This window comes from Trematomus bernacchii, unplaced genomic scaffold (assembly GCF_902827165.1).
Source record: "Trematomus bernacchii unplaced genomic scaffold, fTreBer1.1, whole genome shotgun sequence".
NCBI lineage: Eukaryota > Metazoa > Chordata > Actinopteri > Perciformes > Nototheniidae > Trematomus > Trematomus bernacchii.
This window is the reverse complement of record NW_022987573.1, coordinates 4,174,466-4,189,893: the sequence shown is the minus strand read 5'-3', so window position 1 is coordinate 4,189,893 and position 15,428 is coordinate 4,174,466. Positions and strand designations below refer to the sequence as shown.

The 15,428-nt window shown below is 39.7% G+C and overlaps 1 protein-coding gene across 1 annotated transcript; it reads right to left on the bottom strand.

The window, feature by feature from the left end:
* Positions 1–942: 942 nt before the first annotated feature.
* On the bottom strand, positions 943–15,168 carry pfkfb2a (6-phosphofructo-2-kinase/fructose-2,6-biphosphatase 2a). The gene is made up of 17 exons (XM_034126529.1): positions 15,061–15,168; positions 13,594–13,757; positions 11,972–12,097; positions 10,638–10,734; positions 10,280–10,346; positions 10,121–10,195; positions 9,988–10,044; positions 9,775–9,899; positions 8,732–8,939; positions 8,218–8,364; positions 7,837–7,941; positions 7,624–7,753; positions 5,892–5,954; positions 5,353–5,417; positions 3,050–3,250; positions 2,415–2,482; positions 943–2,321 (listed from the first exon to the last, which is right to left on the bottom strand). Exons 2-16 carry the CDS (start codon positions 13,715–13,717, stop codon positions 2,429–2,431), a joined length of 1,644 nt encoding a protein of 547 aa, XP_033982420.1. The 5' UTR covers positions 13,718–13,757; positions 15,061–15,168; the 3' UTR covers positions 943–2,321; positions 2,415–2,428.
* Positions 15,169–15,428: the final 260 nt, after the last annotated feature.

Sequence of the window (15,428 nt, the reverse complement as noted above, 5' to 3'; positions counted from 1 at the left end):
TCAAACACCTTAAATTAAGATTACTCCTTGATTGACTTTTAAAAATATGTATTTTAGCCAGAAGAATAGTTGTATTTATTAACTGTGTGCGGTCTTCATCTAAAAGCCCAAATACAATATTAAAGGGTGTAAATGTAAATTCAATATTTGCCGCCAAATAATTTGCAAAATATTATGATTTGTGTGGAAACATTTTCATTATTACGATTTCTTTTTATTTTAACCTCTTTTCCTTTCTCTTTCTTGATCCTCCTTAGCTACGGTCATTACAGCCCTTGACAGCGGTCTGTTCTACTGGATTTACAACGTGTCACATGTTCTGAATTGACCATTCAGAACTTTATTTAGCCTCTGTATTGTTTATGGTTGAATGTGGGCCGCAAAAACATTTTTGATTCTTAAGTGGGCCCTGAGTTGAAAAAGGTTGGGAACCGCTGGTATAAGGTTAACCCTAACCCTATACTATGTCGTTAATTTCCAAAATTGTCAACATACTATACTATGACTTTTTTTCTGATATTTTTGACATATACTATGACATTTTTTCTTCATACTATACTATGACATTTTATCGACGTATTATAGTATGTTTTTTAATTCGATTTTCTACAACATTCTATACAAAGAGATGCTTTATCAATACATCAATCAATCAATCAAGTTTATTAATATAGCCCAATATCACAAAGTTCACATTTGTCTCAGGGACCTTTACAGTTTGTACAGAATATTCATACAAATATGACACCCTCTGTCCTTACACCCTAACATTGGAGAAGGAAAAACTTCCAAAGAAAACCCACAGTTAAGTGGAAGAAACCTCAGGGAGAGCAACAGAGGAGGGACGGACGGACGTTGTATTACTTTTTTACCAGATGATATAGTATGACAAAAGTGTTAAGTATTATTTAAAACAAAGAATGACAAACACATTAGCGTACATCAAGGGCTATTTTTTGTTTAATGTCTGTAATCACCATGTAAAATAATCAGAGCTTTTTATCTGACTTGACTCATTCAAGGATTATTTCAGTCGTCAGAGCAGGAAAATAACAACGGATAATTTGTCCCTTTCCACTTTGGTTTCCCTTATGACTCACTCTGGGAGGTCACATTTCAGATGAAAATCACATTAATTAAAATTTCTTCTTCATAAACCTACAATTATTTTCTGGTCAAAATAATCATAACATAATCAGAAAAATAACTGAACTCAATGTAAAAATGGCATTTAAATTAACTTTAATAAATGAAACATGTACGCCACAATGTGCTATAACACCAGAGCACTTTAAGACATGCAAATATATTGTCAATCCTTCAATTCAGGTGAAACATAGTCTTGTAAATCATACTATAAATGTTGAAATAACTTTGCTATTGTCACAGCCTAGTAGTCCAAATACCAATCAATTGCCCACATTAAAATCAAAGTCATGTGAATAGAGATTATCCATATGGTTACTTAAAAGCTATTAATTAACAAAAAGTACTTTTATTTGATCAGGAATTACACAACTTATTTGCGTATAACTATGAGCACTCTGTGTTTAAAATATTGGCATACATTTTATGGAGTTCAAATGTTGTCAGCTTTACGTTATCACAGTGAACCGTGCTGTATATTAAAGCTGTTATCCGAGCAGGAGGCAAAACACACAGGTAGGCATTACTGAAGAGAGAAGTGGAAAATGTGTCAGACAGGAAGAAAGGACGTTTTATAGGGCTAGATGAAACATTTCATTACATTTCACAGCTTGGTTCTGCCCACCACAAGCCTTAAAGCTTTATATTACACTAAATATAAAATCATGACTACATCTAGCCAGAACCTGCACCTGAGGAAGGACGCACACAACCAGGGAATGTTTAAAAAGAAATAATCTGAGAAGAAACTAAGAGGCTGTATATGGTTTCCTTCAAGCGGAGAACTGTCTAACACCATAACTAAAAGGTAGTATCTTCCATTGAGGTATGCAATTCACAATCAACACGTTCTACATCTAATACAGAAAAAAAGACTGGAGTGTGCCAGAAACTAGGACGGGTTTTTTGAGTATTTCTTACTACAAATCTTTACATCATTATTCATCTGAGCTGGATCACAGCATAGATTTGAAGGCTTCTGTGCAAAGGCATCAATATCATGTCTATGTGTACAATCACTAACAAGCACATAACCTTTCAAACAAAAAACAAAGAGATAACACATATAGCGTTACACTGATATGGTGAAATACATTGTTTAAGAATGTAATGGCTGAAGCTGGTGGAGGTTTTACTGCTGGTCGTGGAGATACTACATCCATGTGGAGAAAAGCCTGGGATAAAGGGAAAAACAAAATGTGTGAGATATTTGTGGAGGAGAGTACAGATGTTTCACGTGATAGAGTTGTGGAAAAGGCTGAAAATACCTCTTTTGGCTTCTTTAACTCCCAACACAGTTGTCTGTGTCTGCTGTACTCAAGCCGTTTACAGGGTCCTGCAGGATGCAAAGGGAAGGGAGACGGCATTAAGACAAACACAGAGCCAAATAAGGAACCAGGCGTTTATTTTGACTGGCACCGACTGCAGTTGAGCTAATACAAAAATCTGAGGTCAACAACCAGAGAAAACACCCTGTCTGTTCATTACAGTATAAAGAGTACAGTAAATGTAATAAAGGCAGCTTTGTGAGCAATAACATGCAATAAACACATTGAAGATACTTAATAAAACGACATATCTGAGATGTTCTATGGGCCTGCTCTGTAGAATAATAATCCAATGTATGTGGAGCATAGAAACCAAAACACAGCAGAACTATACGTCCAAAACATTTATTAATATATCAATTAGTAATGCAAGGGGTGAGAAAGAAACATAAAGCTCAATTAGTTGATAAAACAAATCAAACTGTACTTCTTTTACCATCCTTTTACATTTTGTATAGCTCTTTAGTTTTCCTGTTTTGTGGGACTTGGCACACGTTTAATTATTCACCAGTTTTTCTATTTATTTAGTTTACTCTCCAGATCTTTAAACCTCTACCAATGACAGTAGTACTCACTACACTTTGTAGCAGCTCTGCCCCCTCGGATGCCTCAGAGAACTGCATGCTGGGTAAGGTGGGGGCCTGGGTCTTGCGGGCCTGCGGGGGGTTGCCCACGCTGTACAGACGGGGCCGTTTGAGCTGGTCTTGGCTGGACAACGGGGTGAAGCTGTTCCTCCGGAGGAAAGCGGGCGGCATCGTATTTGCTGAGACTTTATTCTGGAGAGTGAAGAAAGACAGACAAAAGTGGGCTGATTAAAATGTGCTTTTTTATGTTTTAACCTCTCATAATCAAGGACTTAAAGGTCCCCTATTATACTGTTTTTTATCAATATATTATAGGTCTCAGATATATACAAAACATGTCTCTGAAGTGTTTGTCTGAAACACCAAACAGATCATTGTAGCATCCCATAATCCCCTCTGTTTCAGCCCTGTTTCAAAAGTGCTGATTCTCTGTCTGTTACTTTAGATGAAAATAAGGAGCCACTCCCCCCTCTGAGATATTTGGTTAGAAAGAACACAATAGCCGCTTTCACACCAAGTACTTTGCCGTACTTAGTTCCCAGCACTTAGTTCCCCCATGGAACTAAAGAGCAGATCGTGTTCACACCGGAATAAGTCCCTGAGGGAAGATTACGCAAATGAGCCGCTGACGTCACTTCTTCTTCTTCTGCTTTGGGTTTACTGGCAGGCCGCAAACAACTTCACGGCGTATACTGCCACCCGGAGTCCCTGGCCGGAAGTCCCCGGGGTTGCGGATTGGCTTCAGTAGAAGCTGCTGGGACTCCCAGATCGCGGAGGTGTCGCCAGAACGCCGACACCTCTTCATCTCCACCGCTCCCATGTTTTTTTTTGTGTTGCCATAAGTTATTCTCTCTCCGTTGGTGCGTGGGGCTAATGCTAAAGCTAATAATGCTAATGCCAGCAAATACAATGGCGGCTTCACAAAACTTTTCCAAGTTTTACGGGGCGTGGTTTGCAATTCGCCCAGCCAATCAGAAATTGGAACTTTTTTCTCCCCAGGATAGTACCACCTCTCTAGCAGGGACTGAAAATGGGGGAAAAGTTCTCATGAACTAAGTATTCTTTTTGGTGTGAACGCAAAATCCCAGGAACTATCGGAACTAAACGGGAAAAGTACGGGGGGAAAGTACTCCGGTGTGAAAGCGCCTATTGGTGCTCTAGGAGGAGATTCAGGTGATAAGGTGGGGGGGAGTTACCTTGGTTGGTGATTGGCTAATGGTTACACAAGCCAACAAATCGTTATGACATCACAAAGTGGCCAAAATCTGATCAGCTCATTTTCAGACAGGTTTTTATATAAATGGATCAGGACAAAATGTGAGCGAATCTTTTTTCCTGAAACTTTCAGAATATCTTTACACAGAGGGGACACATGTTTATGTACACAAGACATGATAAGTGGATTTGGCATAATAGGTGACCTTTAAATCCCCATGTCCCGAGTGAGTCCCGAGTGAGTCCCTATGAGAGGGCGAGGGAGGAAAAAGCCACTGAGACAAACAGCTCTAAATATAAAGCCCAGCGTCATGTTGGTCCCAGCAGACAGGATATCTCTCAGCCCATTTAACAAGAGGTTTCTCAGGGAATGTGTTTATGTGTTAACACCCACTCTCTTTAGGACTCTTGGTTTCTCATCAGCACAAACTCTAAAACCAGGGAGCAGATATGGAGCCGGCTGATTAGGAAATGAAGACAAAAAGAAATTAAACATGCCTTTGGGATTTCCCGTCCAAACACAGATTAATCTTCTGTGCAGCATTTTCTAATCGGTTCATTAAAGAATAGCCAGTTGCTAATTAGAAGTTGTCTGTTGGGGGACGGTGATTGATAAGTCCAGGGGGCAGAAGTAGAAACCATGCAAATTCACACAAAAAAAGTGGTATTTTCTAAAGCAATTCTTATAGAAAAAGTGTACATACATTAAACTTTGTAAAGTGTATTTTGGGTTTGAATTCTTCTTCGTGTATGTGTGCTTGTTTGTTTTTCATCATGTTGCATTTCGCTTATTGGGGTCAGATGTCTCCCTTTAAGCCAATAGGTTGTTGTTCTTTGTGTTTCTTTATATCTCATCTCCGCAACTTGCTTCTTTTCTGTCGTTGTGTTGCTGCTGCTCTGTTTTATTTATTAAAAATGTAATCAAAAAAGAAAATCTCAAAATGGCTGTAGGGGGTAACTGATCCTCACTGCACGCACTGGGCACATGCACTACCCTGAACTCTGGGTCACAGTGACAGCTTCAGACAGATCTAACCACATACTTTTTACAGAATATAATTAAAAAGTCACAGGCTTACTAATGGTCTGTCCCGGTGGGTGTTGACAGCCTCCACCTTCAGGTCAAACATGTCCACTTTACAACCTATGAGAGGGAGGAAAATATGTCACAACCCAACAGAAGGAAAACAATGATACGATACGATAATACTTTAATGGTCAGATCAAGTTTGAAATTTGACTTGCATCACAGCAGCTCCATGTAACATCAACATAGAAAGATTTCAAGACACAATACATGAAAAACAAACAACAAACATTTAACATAACAGCACAATCACTGAGAGAAAACATGCTCAAGTCCCTTCAGCGTGCATTTGATCTGGATTCAGCTCTGTATTTACTGTGAGGGTTGACTGGAGCACAAAGGAGTGCTTCAGTCTGACTTTATTGAATCACGGGACGCTGTCTCTCCGATTAGATGGTAGCAGTTCATATTGGCTGTTCAGAACATGGTTTGGGTCAGAGATGATGTTGTTGGACAGCCTCACTAGGTTATTATGGTATGCTGAATATATGAGAATAAATGAGCTGAGTTTTGAACAGTGCAGTGACTTACCATAAGCCACAGGGGTGAGTTTCAGAACGGTGTGCAGGGGACACTTCAAGTAGGGAAGATCATCTGTGCCAACAAAAAGAAGAAAAATATGTTTTTGGCAGGTTTTATACCCAGTCATGTTTGGGATTCCCCTCTCAGGTTTGACAGAACATTGAGGCTGCAGTGCTGCATGTCACATATGTGAGGGTGCAGTGCTGCATGTCACATATGTGAGGCTGCAGTGCTGCATGTCACATATGTGAGGCTGCAGTGCTGCATGTCACATATGTGAGGCTGCAGTGCTGCATGTCACATATGTGAGGGTGCAGTGCTGCATGTCACATATGTGAGGGTGCAGTGCTGCATGTCACATATGTGAGGGTGCAGTGCTGCATGTCACATATGTGAGGCTGCAGTGCTGCATGTCACATATGTGAGGCTGCAGTGCTGCATGTCACATATGTGAGGGTGCAGTGCTGCATGTCACATATGTGAGGCTGCAGTGCTGCATGTCACATATGTGAGGGCGCAGTGCTGCATGTCACATATGTGAGGGTGCAGTGCTGCATGTCACATATGTGAGGGTGCAGTGCTGCATGTCACATATGTGAGGCTGCAGTGCTGCATGTCACATATGTGAGGGTGCAGTGCTGCATGTCACATATGTGAGGGCGCAGTGGGATGAAGTGCAGTCAGAGCAGCACCCACAGTTTGGTTTCTGCAGTCATCAAACTGTGGGTGAGACACAGAGCCGCAGCCTGACCACATCCTCTGCTGACTGACATAATGTCTGCCCGTACCTATTTTTGGATTTGATTTAAAGCAGCATTTTCCTTTCTGACCAGCCAGTTGTTCTTCAGCCTTCTTATTTTTCACTTTGAGCCAATTTTCCACACATTTAATTTATAGTAATTAAATCCAGACAAAATTATTTCATTTGTACTATGTAAATGTGGAAGATGATTGAATACTGCTAGTTATTTTTGACCTTGGTATACCCATTTGTTATTGTTTTAATGTGTGCTTGCCTATTTTTTTGTGTAAAGTTCAAAGTTTGATTTATCTGTAAACACGACTATTTGTGGTAAAACTTTTTTTTTCAATCGAGACGAATCGCATTTGATCAGTTCTGCCTTAGTGCCCTCCTGGGATGGCATCAAAAAAACTGTCACACAGCAATTTATTTCCCCAGATTGAATATTTGTTTCCCTTCTACCGACTGGGTAGAAAAAAACCATGGCAAAAACCATTTGCAGCAATGACTTTGCTCTGTCAAATATTGTTTTCAAGTATGGCCTTTTTTACAGAATTTAAATCCCCCTCCATTCAGTTGAAGCTCTTACTTTATTTACTGTATTGCTACTTGCATCACAAAATGAACGCATGTCAGATTTGAAGGTCACAAAAATGCTGTGTTGCATGTCTTTTCAGACACCAACAAATAAAGCCTTTTAAAACGTGTTTTGTCATCATGAAGTCCTACTCATCCATTAAAGCTGCACTGAGAATTGTGTTCACTGTAAAGCTAACTGAATAGTTTAAAGTTAGCTTTGAATCAAGCATGCAGATACTTTTTGGTCTCATTAAGGTTTTGACACATTAATGTTCAGGTGCTATTAAATGTTCCTCTTTAGATACATTTAGACTAGCTGAAAAAAAGTGACTCAGACTCACTATAGCTTTAAGATGAATCAACGGCTGCTTTACTGTGAGGCTTTGCCCCGGGCGTGTTTCATGTTTCTGTGCGTGTTACCTGCGCTTTTGTCCAAGAAGTAAGCGAGCAGGCATCTCATGACGGCCTGATGACAGATGACGAGCACGTTGCCCTGCCGCTCCAGCTCCATGATGACGGGCTCCAGCCGCTGAACCAGATCCTGGTAGGACTAGAGAGAAAGGGATATCAATCTAATTTAGTTTTAGTTCTATTATATTAAGTGTTTGCAGAAATCATTTTCCAGTCTCTTACTTCTCCTCCAGGGTAGCGGTAATGGTACTTGTCCTGATCCCTCATGGCGAACTCCTCTGGGTACGTTTCCTCAATCATTTCATAGGACATTTCTTCACACACTCCCTGAAACACAAAGTAATAATAACACTTAAACAACAAGCACAGTTTGTCCAAAACCAGATTTGCAAGAAAACAAGTGTAACATGTGTACAGATGATGTTAAAACAGCTATCTTCTCTATGCAGCCTACTTTTGGTGTATTTATAGGAAAGGAAAAAGAAGAACACGTTTTTTTAATGGTGATTTGCCTAAGCTTCCAAGATGGACGGGTGCAAGTCTGATACACAGTAAAGTTAAATGTAATCATCTGTATCTTGAGTTTCATATCAGAGCACGTACAGCATCTATCTCATTGAGGATCTTCCACTGCTCGTAGGGCACTCCCAGCTCCTCGGCCGTCTGGATGGTGCGTCTCAGCTGACTCGTCCAAACCTTCAGGTCGGACAGACGGTGCTCCTCCACAAAACCCTTCAGTGCTGCTGAAAACTGAAAAAAGAAATATCAACCAAGTGTTAATGATAAAGAACTGACATCTAAACACATAAGAGAACCTATACAGTGGATAGCGTCAAGTATTTCTCCCCATAATAGCCCCTTAATCTTTTGTAACACCAAGATTTCATTCGCGCCATCTGACTGGATTCTCGAAAGACTGTTTAAAAATGTTTTTAAAATAAACTTTCAAAAGGAAAAAAGAATAGCCAGGCTAGCAGTTCCTACTTGTTTTATGCTAAGCTGTAACTAGGACAGAAAGGAAGTGTTATAAAAAGAAATCCCCATATGCCAAACACTTCCTGTAGAAGCTGCAATCTTTATTGAGTTTATAAATGTAAAAGTGAGGGTTTGTTAGCACCTCCTTCCCTCTCTCTGACAGCTCAGAATCCCCCCCGATGCGTCCCTCCATGTTGTGATGGCTCTCTCCGTGCCGACACAGGTAGATGGAGTGGGAGTGCACGCGGATGTTCATGAGGTAGTAAACTATTTTACTCTGGATGTAGTCCTGCACCCTGTTGACCAGGAAACGACGGCCCACATTGATGACCTGGATGAAGGAGCGGTTCCTGCGGGAGGAAAGAAAGAGGGTTAATACAATCTGTAACGGAAGACTCTGAGAAGAGGCTCAAGGGAAGGGACATCTTGTACTCAGGGTGGAGTCTTAATCTCCTGATAATTCATTTATCACACGCTTCAGAACATTCTGTGTCATTAACAGCGACAAGGTTCAAGAAGATCAACAACTGTTCTCGACAAACAAAGATACAAGAAAGTGTGCATATTGTTAGTTACGTAACTTTATTTTGATAAACACACATAAAAGAACTCTGGTAACTTTTACAATTTCTATATCTACATATCTGTTGTTGATATATATGTATGGTGTCTTGTAGTATAACGCACATATGTTCACATTTGTAAACGCTCTGATTATTTCTTGGTTTGTATAGATTTATACATTTAGTCTAGCATAGGAGCAAATGTTAAGTAAACCAATATCGCCCAAGGATCAATAAAGTATTTCAGTTTTTTATCATTTTGACATTTCAAATATCACCAGTCCTCTGTTTTTCCTGGAGCCAGGTGATCTTAATTAATGACTCATTATTATTATTATTATTACTACTACTGCATTTATGGTGTTACAGCTCCATAAATCAAATACCAATAAAAGAGCAGACAGTAAACATTTTAGATCACAAATGAGCTTCTGTCTCCCCCTGCTGGACAGTTTCTGCAAGCACATGTTCGACCAAAAATATGCCAAGATAATCTACAGGGCCAACATAAATAAATGATAAAGGACAGTTAGCTCTAAAGGATGATTATTGTTATTTAACAAAATGTCAATGACGGAAAATAAATCCAACTCCTAGCACCCTTAACAAAATGTCTTCTTACTTGTCGTGTTCGTCCGGATCTAAAGGTTGGTATGTCACTTTATAACACTCTATCCTCTTCAGAAAATCCTCCATCACACTCTCTCTGTCTCTCTCGGGGTAATCGGGGCTGGAAACCTTCACATCCTTTGTTATAAAAAGAGACATTTGTAAAGACCATGACGTCTAACAACTCAAGGCAAAATGTGCCAATCATTTGAAAAGCATCATTTACCAGGATATTAGTGGCGATAACATCTGGATCGTCACATATTGATTCAACGAAAAACACCTAACAAAAGACAGTCATCATTAGAAATTCAGAATTCATGCGAAAATACACAAATGATTTAGACAATGAAACCGACCTTGTATGAATTATCCTTTGCAAAATTAAGGATGAGATCCCTCCTCTCTCTCGTGGTGTTGGTGGCGTCAAAAACCTAACAGATAGCAAAACATATTCAGACCAAATCCAGTTACAATCAATATCATTACCAGTATATTCAGCTGCACTGTGTCCTTACAGCGATCTGGCCTCCCTCCTCGTTCAGATAGGCCTTCACATCCTCCAGTGCCACCAAAGCACACCGTCTGTGGAGACATAATGAGAAAATTGATCAGGAAATCAGATTAGCTTTAAATGCTTCCTAAAAGACATTATGTGCAGTAATACATTCAGGGACATCATTTATTGAATTGAATATGTGTAGCTCCATTTGTTAAGCAAACACTGTGCAGTCTAAAGAGGCATTTAAATGTCAAAGCAAACTGGTGTTTTCATTGGGCGTAGCAATGACAACGCGGTTAAACACGCAGAGGGACACATGTGGGAAAGGAGTCATTGTACTACTCGGAAGAATGTCACCACAAGGAGAAACTCACTTTCTGATTTCCATTGCTTCTTTGTTGTCATGTCTGAAGAAGTCAAAGGATTTGTATGACTGCACTGCTTCTCTCCTATAAACCCCAAGGTTAAATACTGTAAGGGAACAAAAACAGAGAGAGAGAAAGAGACGTTTAAGGCAGGGACAAGATTACGGTGTGCAGGCGGTGGCCTTCGTCTCAAAAGACTCAGACCAGTTCAGCTGCATTCCATTCATGTGAAAACATCAGAGCACTACAAACACCGCCTGTTGATAGGGGTTGGTGACATAAACACAACCACAACCACGTATCAACACAGCGTTGCCCTAAGCACCAGATGTTCAGATAAGTATTATCACTGAATGCCATTACAGTTCCATAAAAAGGGACAGTGTCATTGTGAGGCTGACCGTTGAGCGGCCCGACCAAGCAAGGAGGCAGAGGCAGAGAGTTCAAATATAACCTGGTGTGGGCATTTATTAAACCATGGGCACATGATTCACAGCCTCAATATGACTGTTACCCGTGAACACAGTCACCAGCCACAAGGATCTCACACACACTGCCAGGAAAAACAGAGCCTAAATACCCACAGACTAATCAAGCCAACAAGACACAGGTGAGGGGGGAGGAGACAACACAGGGCACCAGGTGAACACAATCACCAGCAACAGACAAAACGGGAGGGGGAACACTTTTCAAACTAAACCACACAGATCGCGACAAACAGATGTACAAATACATCCAACCACCAACAACGAAGCTATACAATCCGTAACGGAGGCCGAGATCTATGGCCCCAGAGATCACCTCCGTTACAGTCATTTAAAGGGACAGTTCACCAGAGAAAGATATTCTGTACGTTCTTTCTGTACCTTTAGTGCTTTTATCAATCTATATGATCTTGGTGTGAGTTGCTGAGTGTTTGAGATCTTGGCCGTAGAGATGTCTGCCATTACTTATTTTGAATGTAATTTAACTAGATGACACTCGCCAAAATACATTTTAAAAAACGGTCTCTTTTTAGAAACCATGACGCAGTTGCTCTAAATAACCCACAGACTTTGTCGTGAGCGGTTTCATGTGAACTGTTTTGTCTGTAAACAATCTAGATTTATAAAAAGCACTACAAGTAAGAGATAAGGATGTATTTTAGATTTTGGGGTAATCTGTCCCTGCAGATACATGTTTGCCCTGAACACACCTTTCCATTTACAGTTGTTTTGATCATTTACAGCGATTACAGGGCCTTTGAATCCAAGCCTCACCTGTTTTTATTGGTTGTATTTCCTGTGGACGGATCAAATGTTACAACATGAATAAAATAAAACATGTATTGCTTCTGTACTGACCCTTAGTTGGCACTCCGATCCAGTTGAGGTAGCGCGTCAGCTTCTTACCCATGTAGGTTTTCCCTCTAGCGGGCAACCCAATCATCACTATCACAGTCGGAGAATTGGTCATGTAGGAGGCCCAGGCTGCACACACAAGAAACATTCAGACACACAAAAAACAGAGTTAATTATTAGGCATATAAGGATTTATTGTGTTTAACAATTACCTTTATTATCACTTTAAACTAGGGCTGCACAATTTGGGGAAATAATCTAATTGCGATTTTTCTGACAGATATTGCGATTGCGATTCGCGATATTTGTTTTTAAGCGACCCAACGGAAGTTTATTGTAAAATGCGGTCATATCTCCGGCTAGGAAGGTCGTATCAACGTGCTCCCGTCTCTAGCACCCCCGCAGCCCGAGCTACGAGTGAAAGAACTAAACTTACATGAAACTTCCGTTGGGTTGCTTTAAAGTCAAGCTTCAGTTTCAGATTCACCCTGTAATAGATGTGAAACATGTGATGGAGCATTACTAACCTGACTCAGATGGTTTGTTTCACCAAACCATCTAGGAAAGCTCCATTGGGCAAAGGGCAGGCACTTTCAAAAATACTTGGCAGGTGATTGGATCAATCTGTCTATCACCTACTATCATGGGCCACTGATTGGTTAACAATGACTGGTACATGTGGAGCACAGAACTTCTGATTGGTGTGGATGACTGACACACAAGAAGAACAATGAAAAAAATCACAGGCTTTGCGATTTGATAATTGCATCATTTAAAATCGCGATTTCGATTTAAAATCGATTAATTGTTCAGCCCTACTTTTGCCCCTAAAAGATGTAATTAATGTTATAACAAGGGGCAGATATGCCTACTGTTTACTGACAGGAAGCAGAGGGAGGGTTGTGAAATAATCCAATGTCACCCCTGCATTGTTCATCTACCAGCTAGTTAACGTTTAGTAGAACTTTTCCGTCTTATGACTGTCTTCTAACGACTGCCGGTTAATGTTTCCCAATACTTGCAGGATTTTTGGCTAGGACATCGAAGGGAAAATATGTCAACACATTGCCTCGCTCCTTTTACTTTCAGTGTCCATAACCATGACCATTGCTCAGCCCAGAAAAAGCATAAACTTGGCAAGACAAGACTTGACTGGAGATTGTATAAACAGATGTCTGCAGCTTGGAGCAGAGCAGGAAAGGTTTGTAATCAACACATCTTGGTTCAAATAATTTCACCTTCCTGAATAAATATTCCTCGAACACTTATACAATAAAACACATTTCATTGATTTCACATGACTCATAGTGTTGACCTTGCTTGTTGCTGTGTTTCTTTGCTTCAGTGTGCATTGCAGTACCTGTACAGTACACTGTTCTCATACTGATGACTACAGAAGGTGCGTCAAAGCTGACATTTAACAATCAGTGGCTGCTGAAACCTTATCACCTCTATTTACCCGTGACCAATAGAGCAGGAAATGTGATTAAAAGAAACAAGTTCACAATTTACAGCACACAGCTACTGCATTATATTAAATAATGCAATAGTGCAGGTGCATAAAGGTCAATAATAACTACAGATCAGGTTACAGCCTCAGAAAACGAAGAAAATAAACCACTCACAGCACTTCTTCTCAGTGGCCCTGATGTCCGTCCTCCTGGCCTCTGAGGAACCGTCTGCAGCCGCTGCAGCTCTCTGCTGCCGGCCCGCCATGATCGCTCTGATTTGTGTCCGGCCGTCCTGCATCAGCTGATCCGGTCCCTGTTAGGATGAGGTCAGCATCTCTCTGTGGAGGACAAGGTTTTGCTGTATCATAACAAACACTACCTGATGATACAGCAGGCCAAAGTGTGCATACAATACAGTGAATTGCTAACAGTGATCAGATCTAATTCAGGTAATAATGCTGTTATATATTTAAGGATGCTTGAGACTAACAGAAAGAGATCCTTGGAGGAAAAGGGGCAAGGGAAGTAATATTGGAGATCCTGTATTATGACAAGAGAAGTTCATCCCTTTAAGATTGTATACTCTCTCTTGTTTTAGGGAGGCAACCAAATATTATTTTCATTACCTATTTTTTGGTCGACAAAATGATTAACAATTTGATCCATAAATCAGAAAATACTGGGAAAATGTCCATAATTATTTCCCAAACCAATGTTGATATGTTTAAATATCTTTTAAATATCCAATACTCTAATATTTAGTTCAACACCCTAAATGACACCGAAATCCAGCAAATATCCAAAATGGACAAGTTTAAACTAGTGAATTATTCTAATCTGTAATAGTTGATGATCTGTCAGAACTGTTTGCCATTATTTTTCATTAACTATTCAGTTAGTTGTAGCATCTAAACTCATTGCTGACTTGCACATAGTGGTGAAAAGTAACTAAGTATATGTAGTACTGTACACAAGAAGATATTTGAGGTACTTGTACTTTTGCTAAGTATTTTTATTTTACACTACTTTATACTTTTACTCCTCTACATTTTGGAGGAAAATATTGTACTTTTTACTCCACTACATTTATGTACTAGTTACTTTATAAATTCAGATTTGTAATACTTTAAAATATGATTTATTTGGTATCTTACACCATCCAACATTTAAGTAACTAAAACCACGAGTGGGTTAACAGAAAATGTATTGGTAGCAATTTTGCTTTAAAAAATATATAAAAAATGTAAAGTATATTTACCTAATCCTACATCAATACTTTTACTTAAGTACCATTCTCGAAATGTAGTATTTTACCAGGGTGGTATTAGTACTTTTACCCAAGTAAATCATCTGGATACTTTTTCCCCCACTGCTCATGTCCAATATACTATCAGAGGTATTATGACAGAAGCTAGGTTAGTGCAAAAGCCACAATAACTAATCTGTTTTATTATAATTGAATAATTAATCGGAGAAGTTGCACCACTGTGTCATAATGTCTCATACAGCAGAGCAGTGGGGTACAATGTACCTGACGTATACTATCAATCACTTCTGCTTTTACGTTGTTTCAATAGACAAAAAAGCATTGAAACAAAGCGGGGATGAAAACGCATAAAAAGTATAATTGTTTTAACGTACCAGAAATCTGCAGGAGCTGGTAATATCTGCTTATTATCTTTGTAGCAATGCTGTCATCAGTTAGCTCAGCACTGCCGGGGAGGACTCCTTCTTCTCGGATGTTGAAGCTCCGCCTCCTCGGTGTCAAACCAGCAGCTTCCGGTTGAGATTTCCAAAATAAAATCTCGGAACTCCGATGTGTAAAGCTAGCATCTCTTTTTTGGATAAAAAACAAAACATGAATTTGGTCCAAAATATAAAACATTAAAGTACCACTTAGAGGTTTTTTTGTTTTAATGTTAACATATTATAACCTGTGGGGACGTTTTCAAAATGTCTGGTGCTGTAAAAGGTTGTTTCAATAACTGCTTACATTTTGATCGATTTAT

Coding starts and splice junctions, on each gene's coding strand:
- pfkfb2a (XM_034126529.1), bottom strand. CDS start 13,717: ATGCAGGACGGCCGGACACAAATCAGAGCGATCATGGCGGGCCGGCAG. Junction 10,347..10,637: donor GAAGCAATGGAAATCAGAAA/GTGAGTTTCTCC, acceptor ATGTCTCCACAG/ACGGTGTGCTTTGGTGGCAC. Junction 9,900..9,987: donor TTATCGCCACTAATATCCTG/GTAAATGATGCT, acceptor TTTATAACAAAG/GATGTGAAGGTTTCCAGCCC.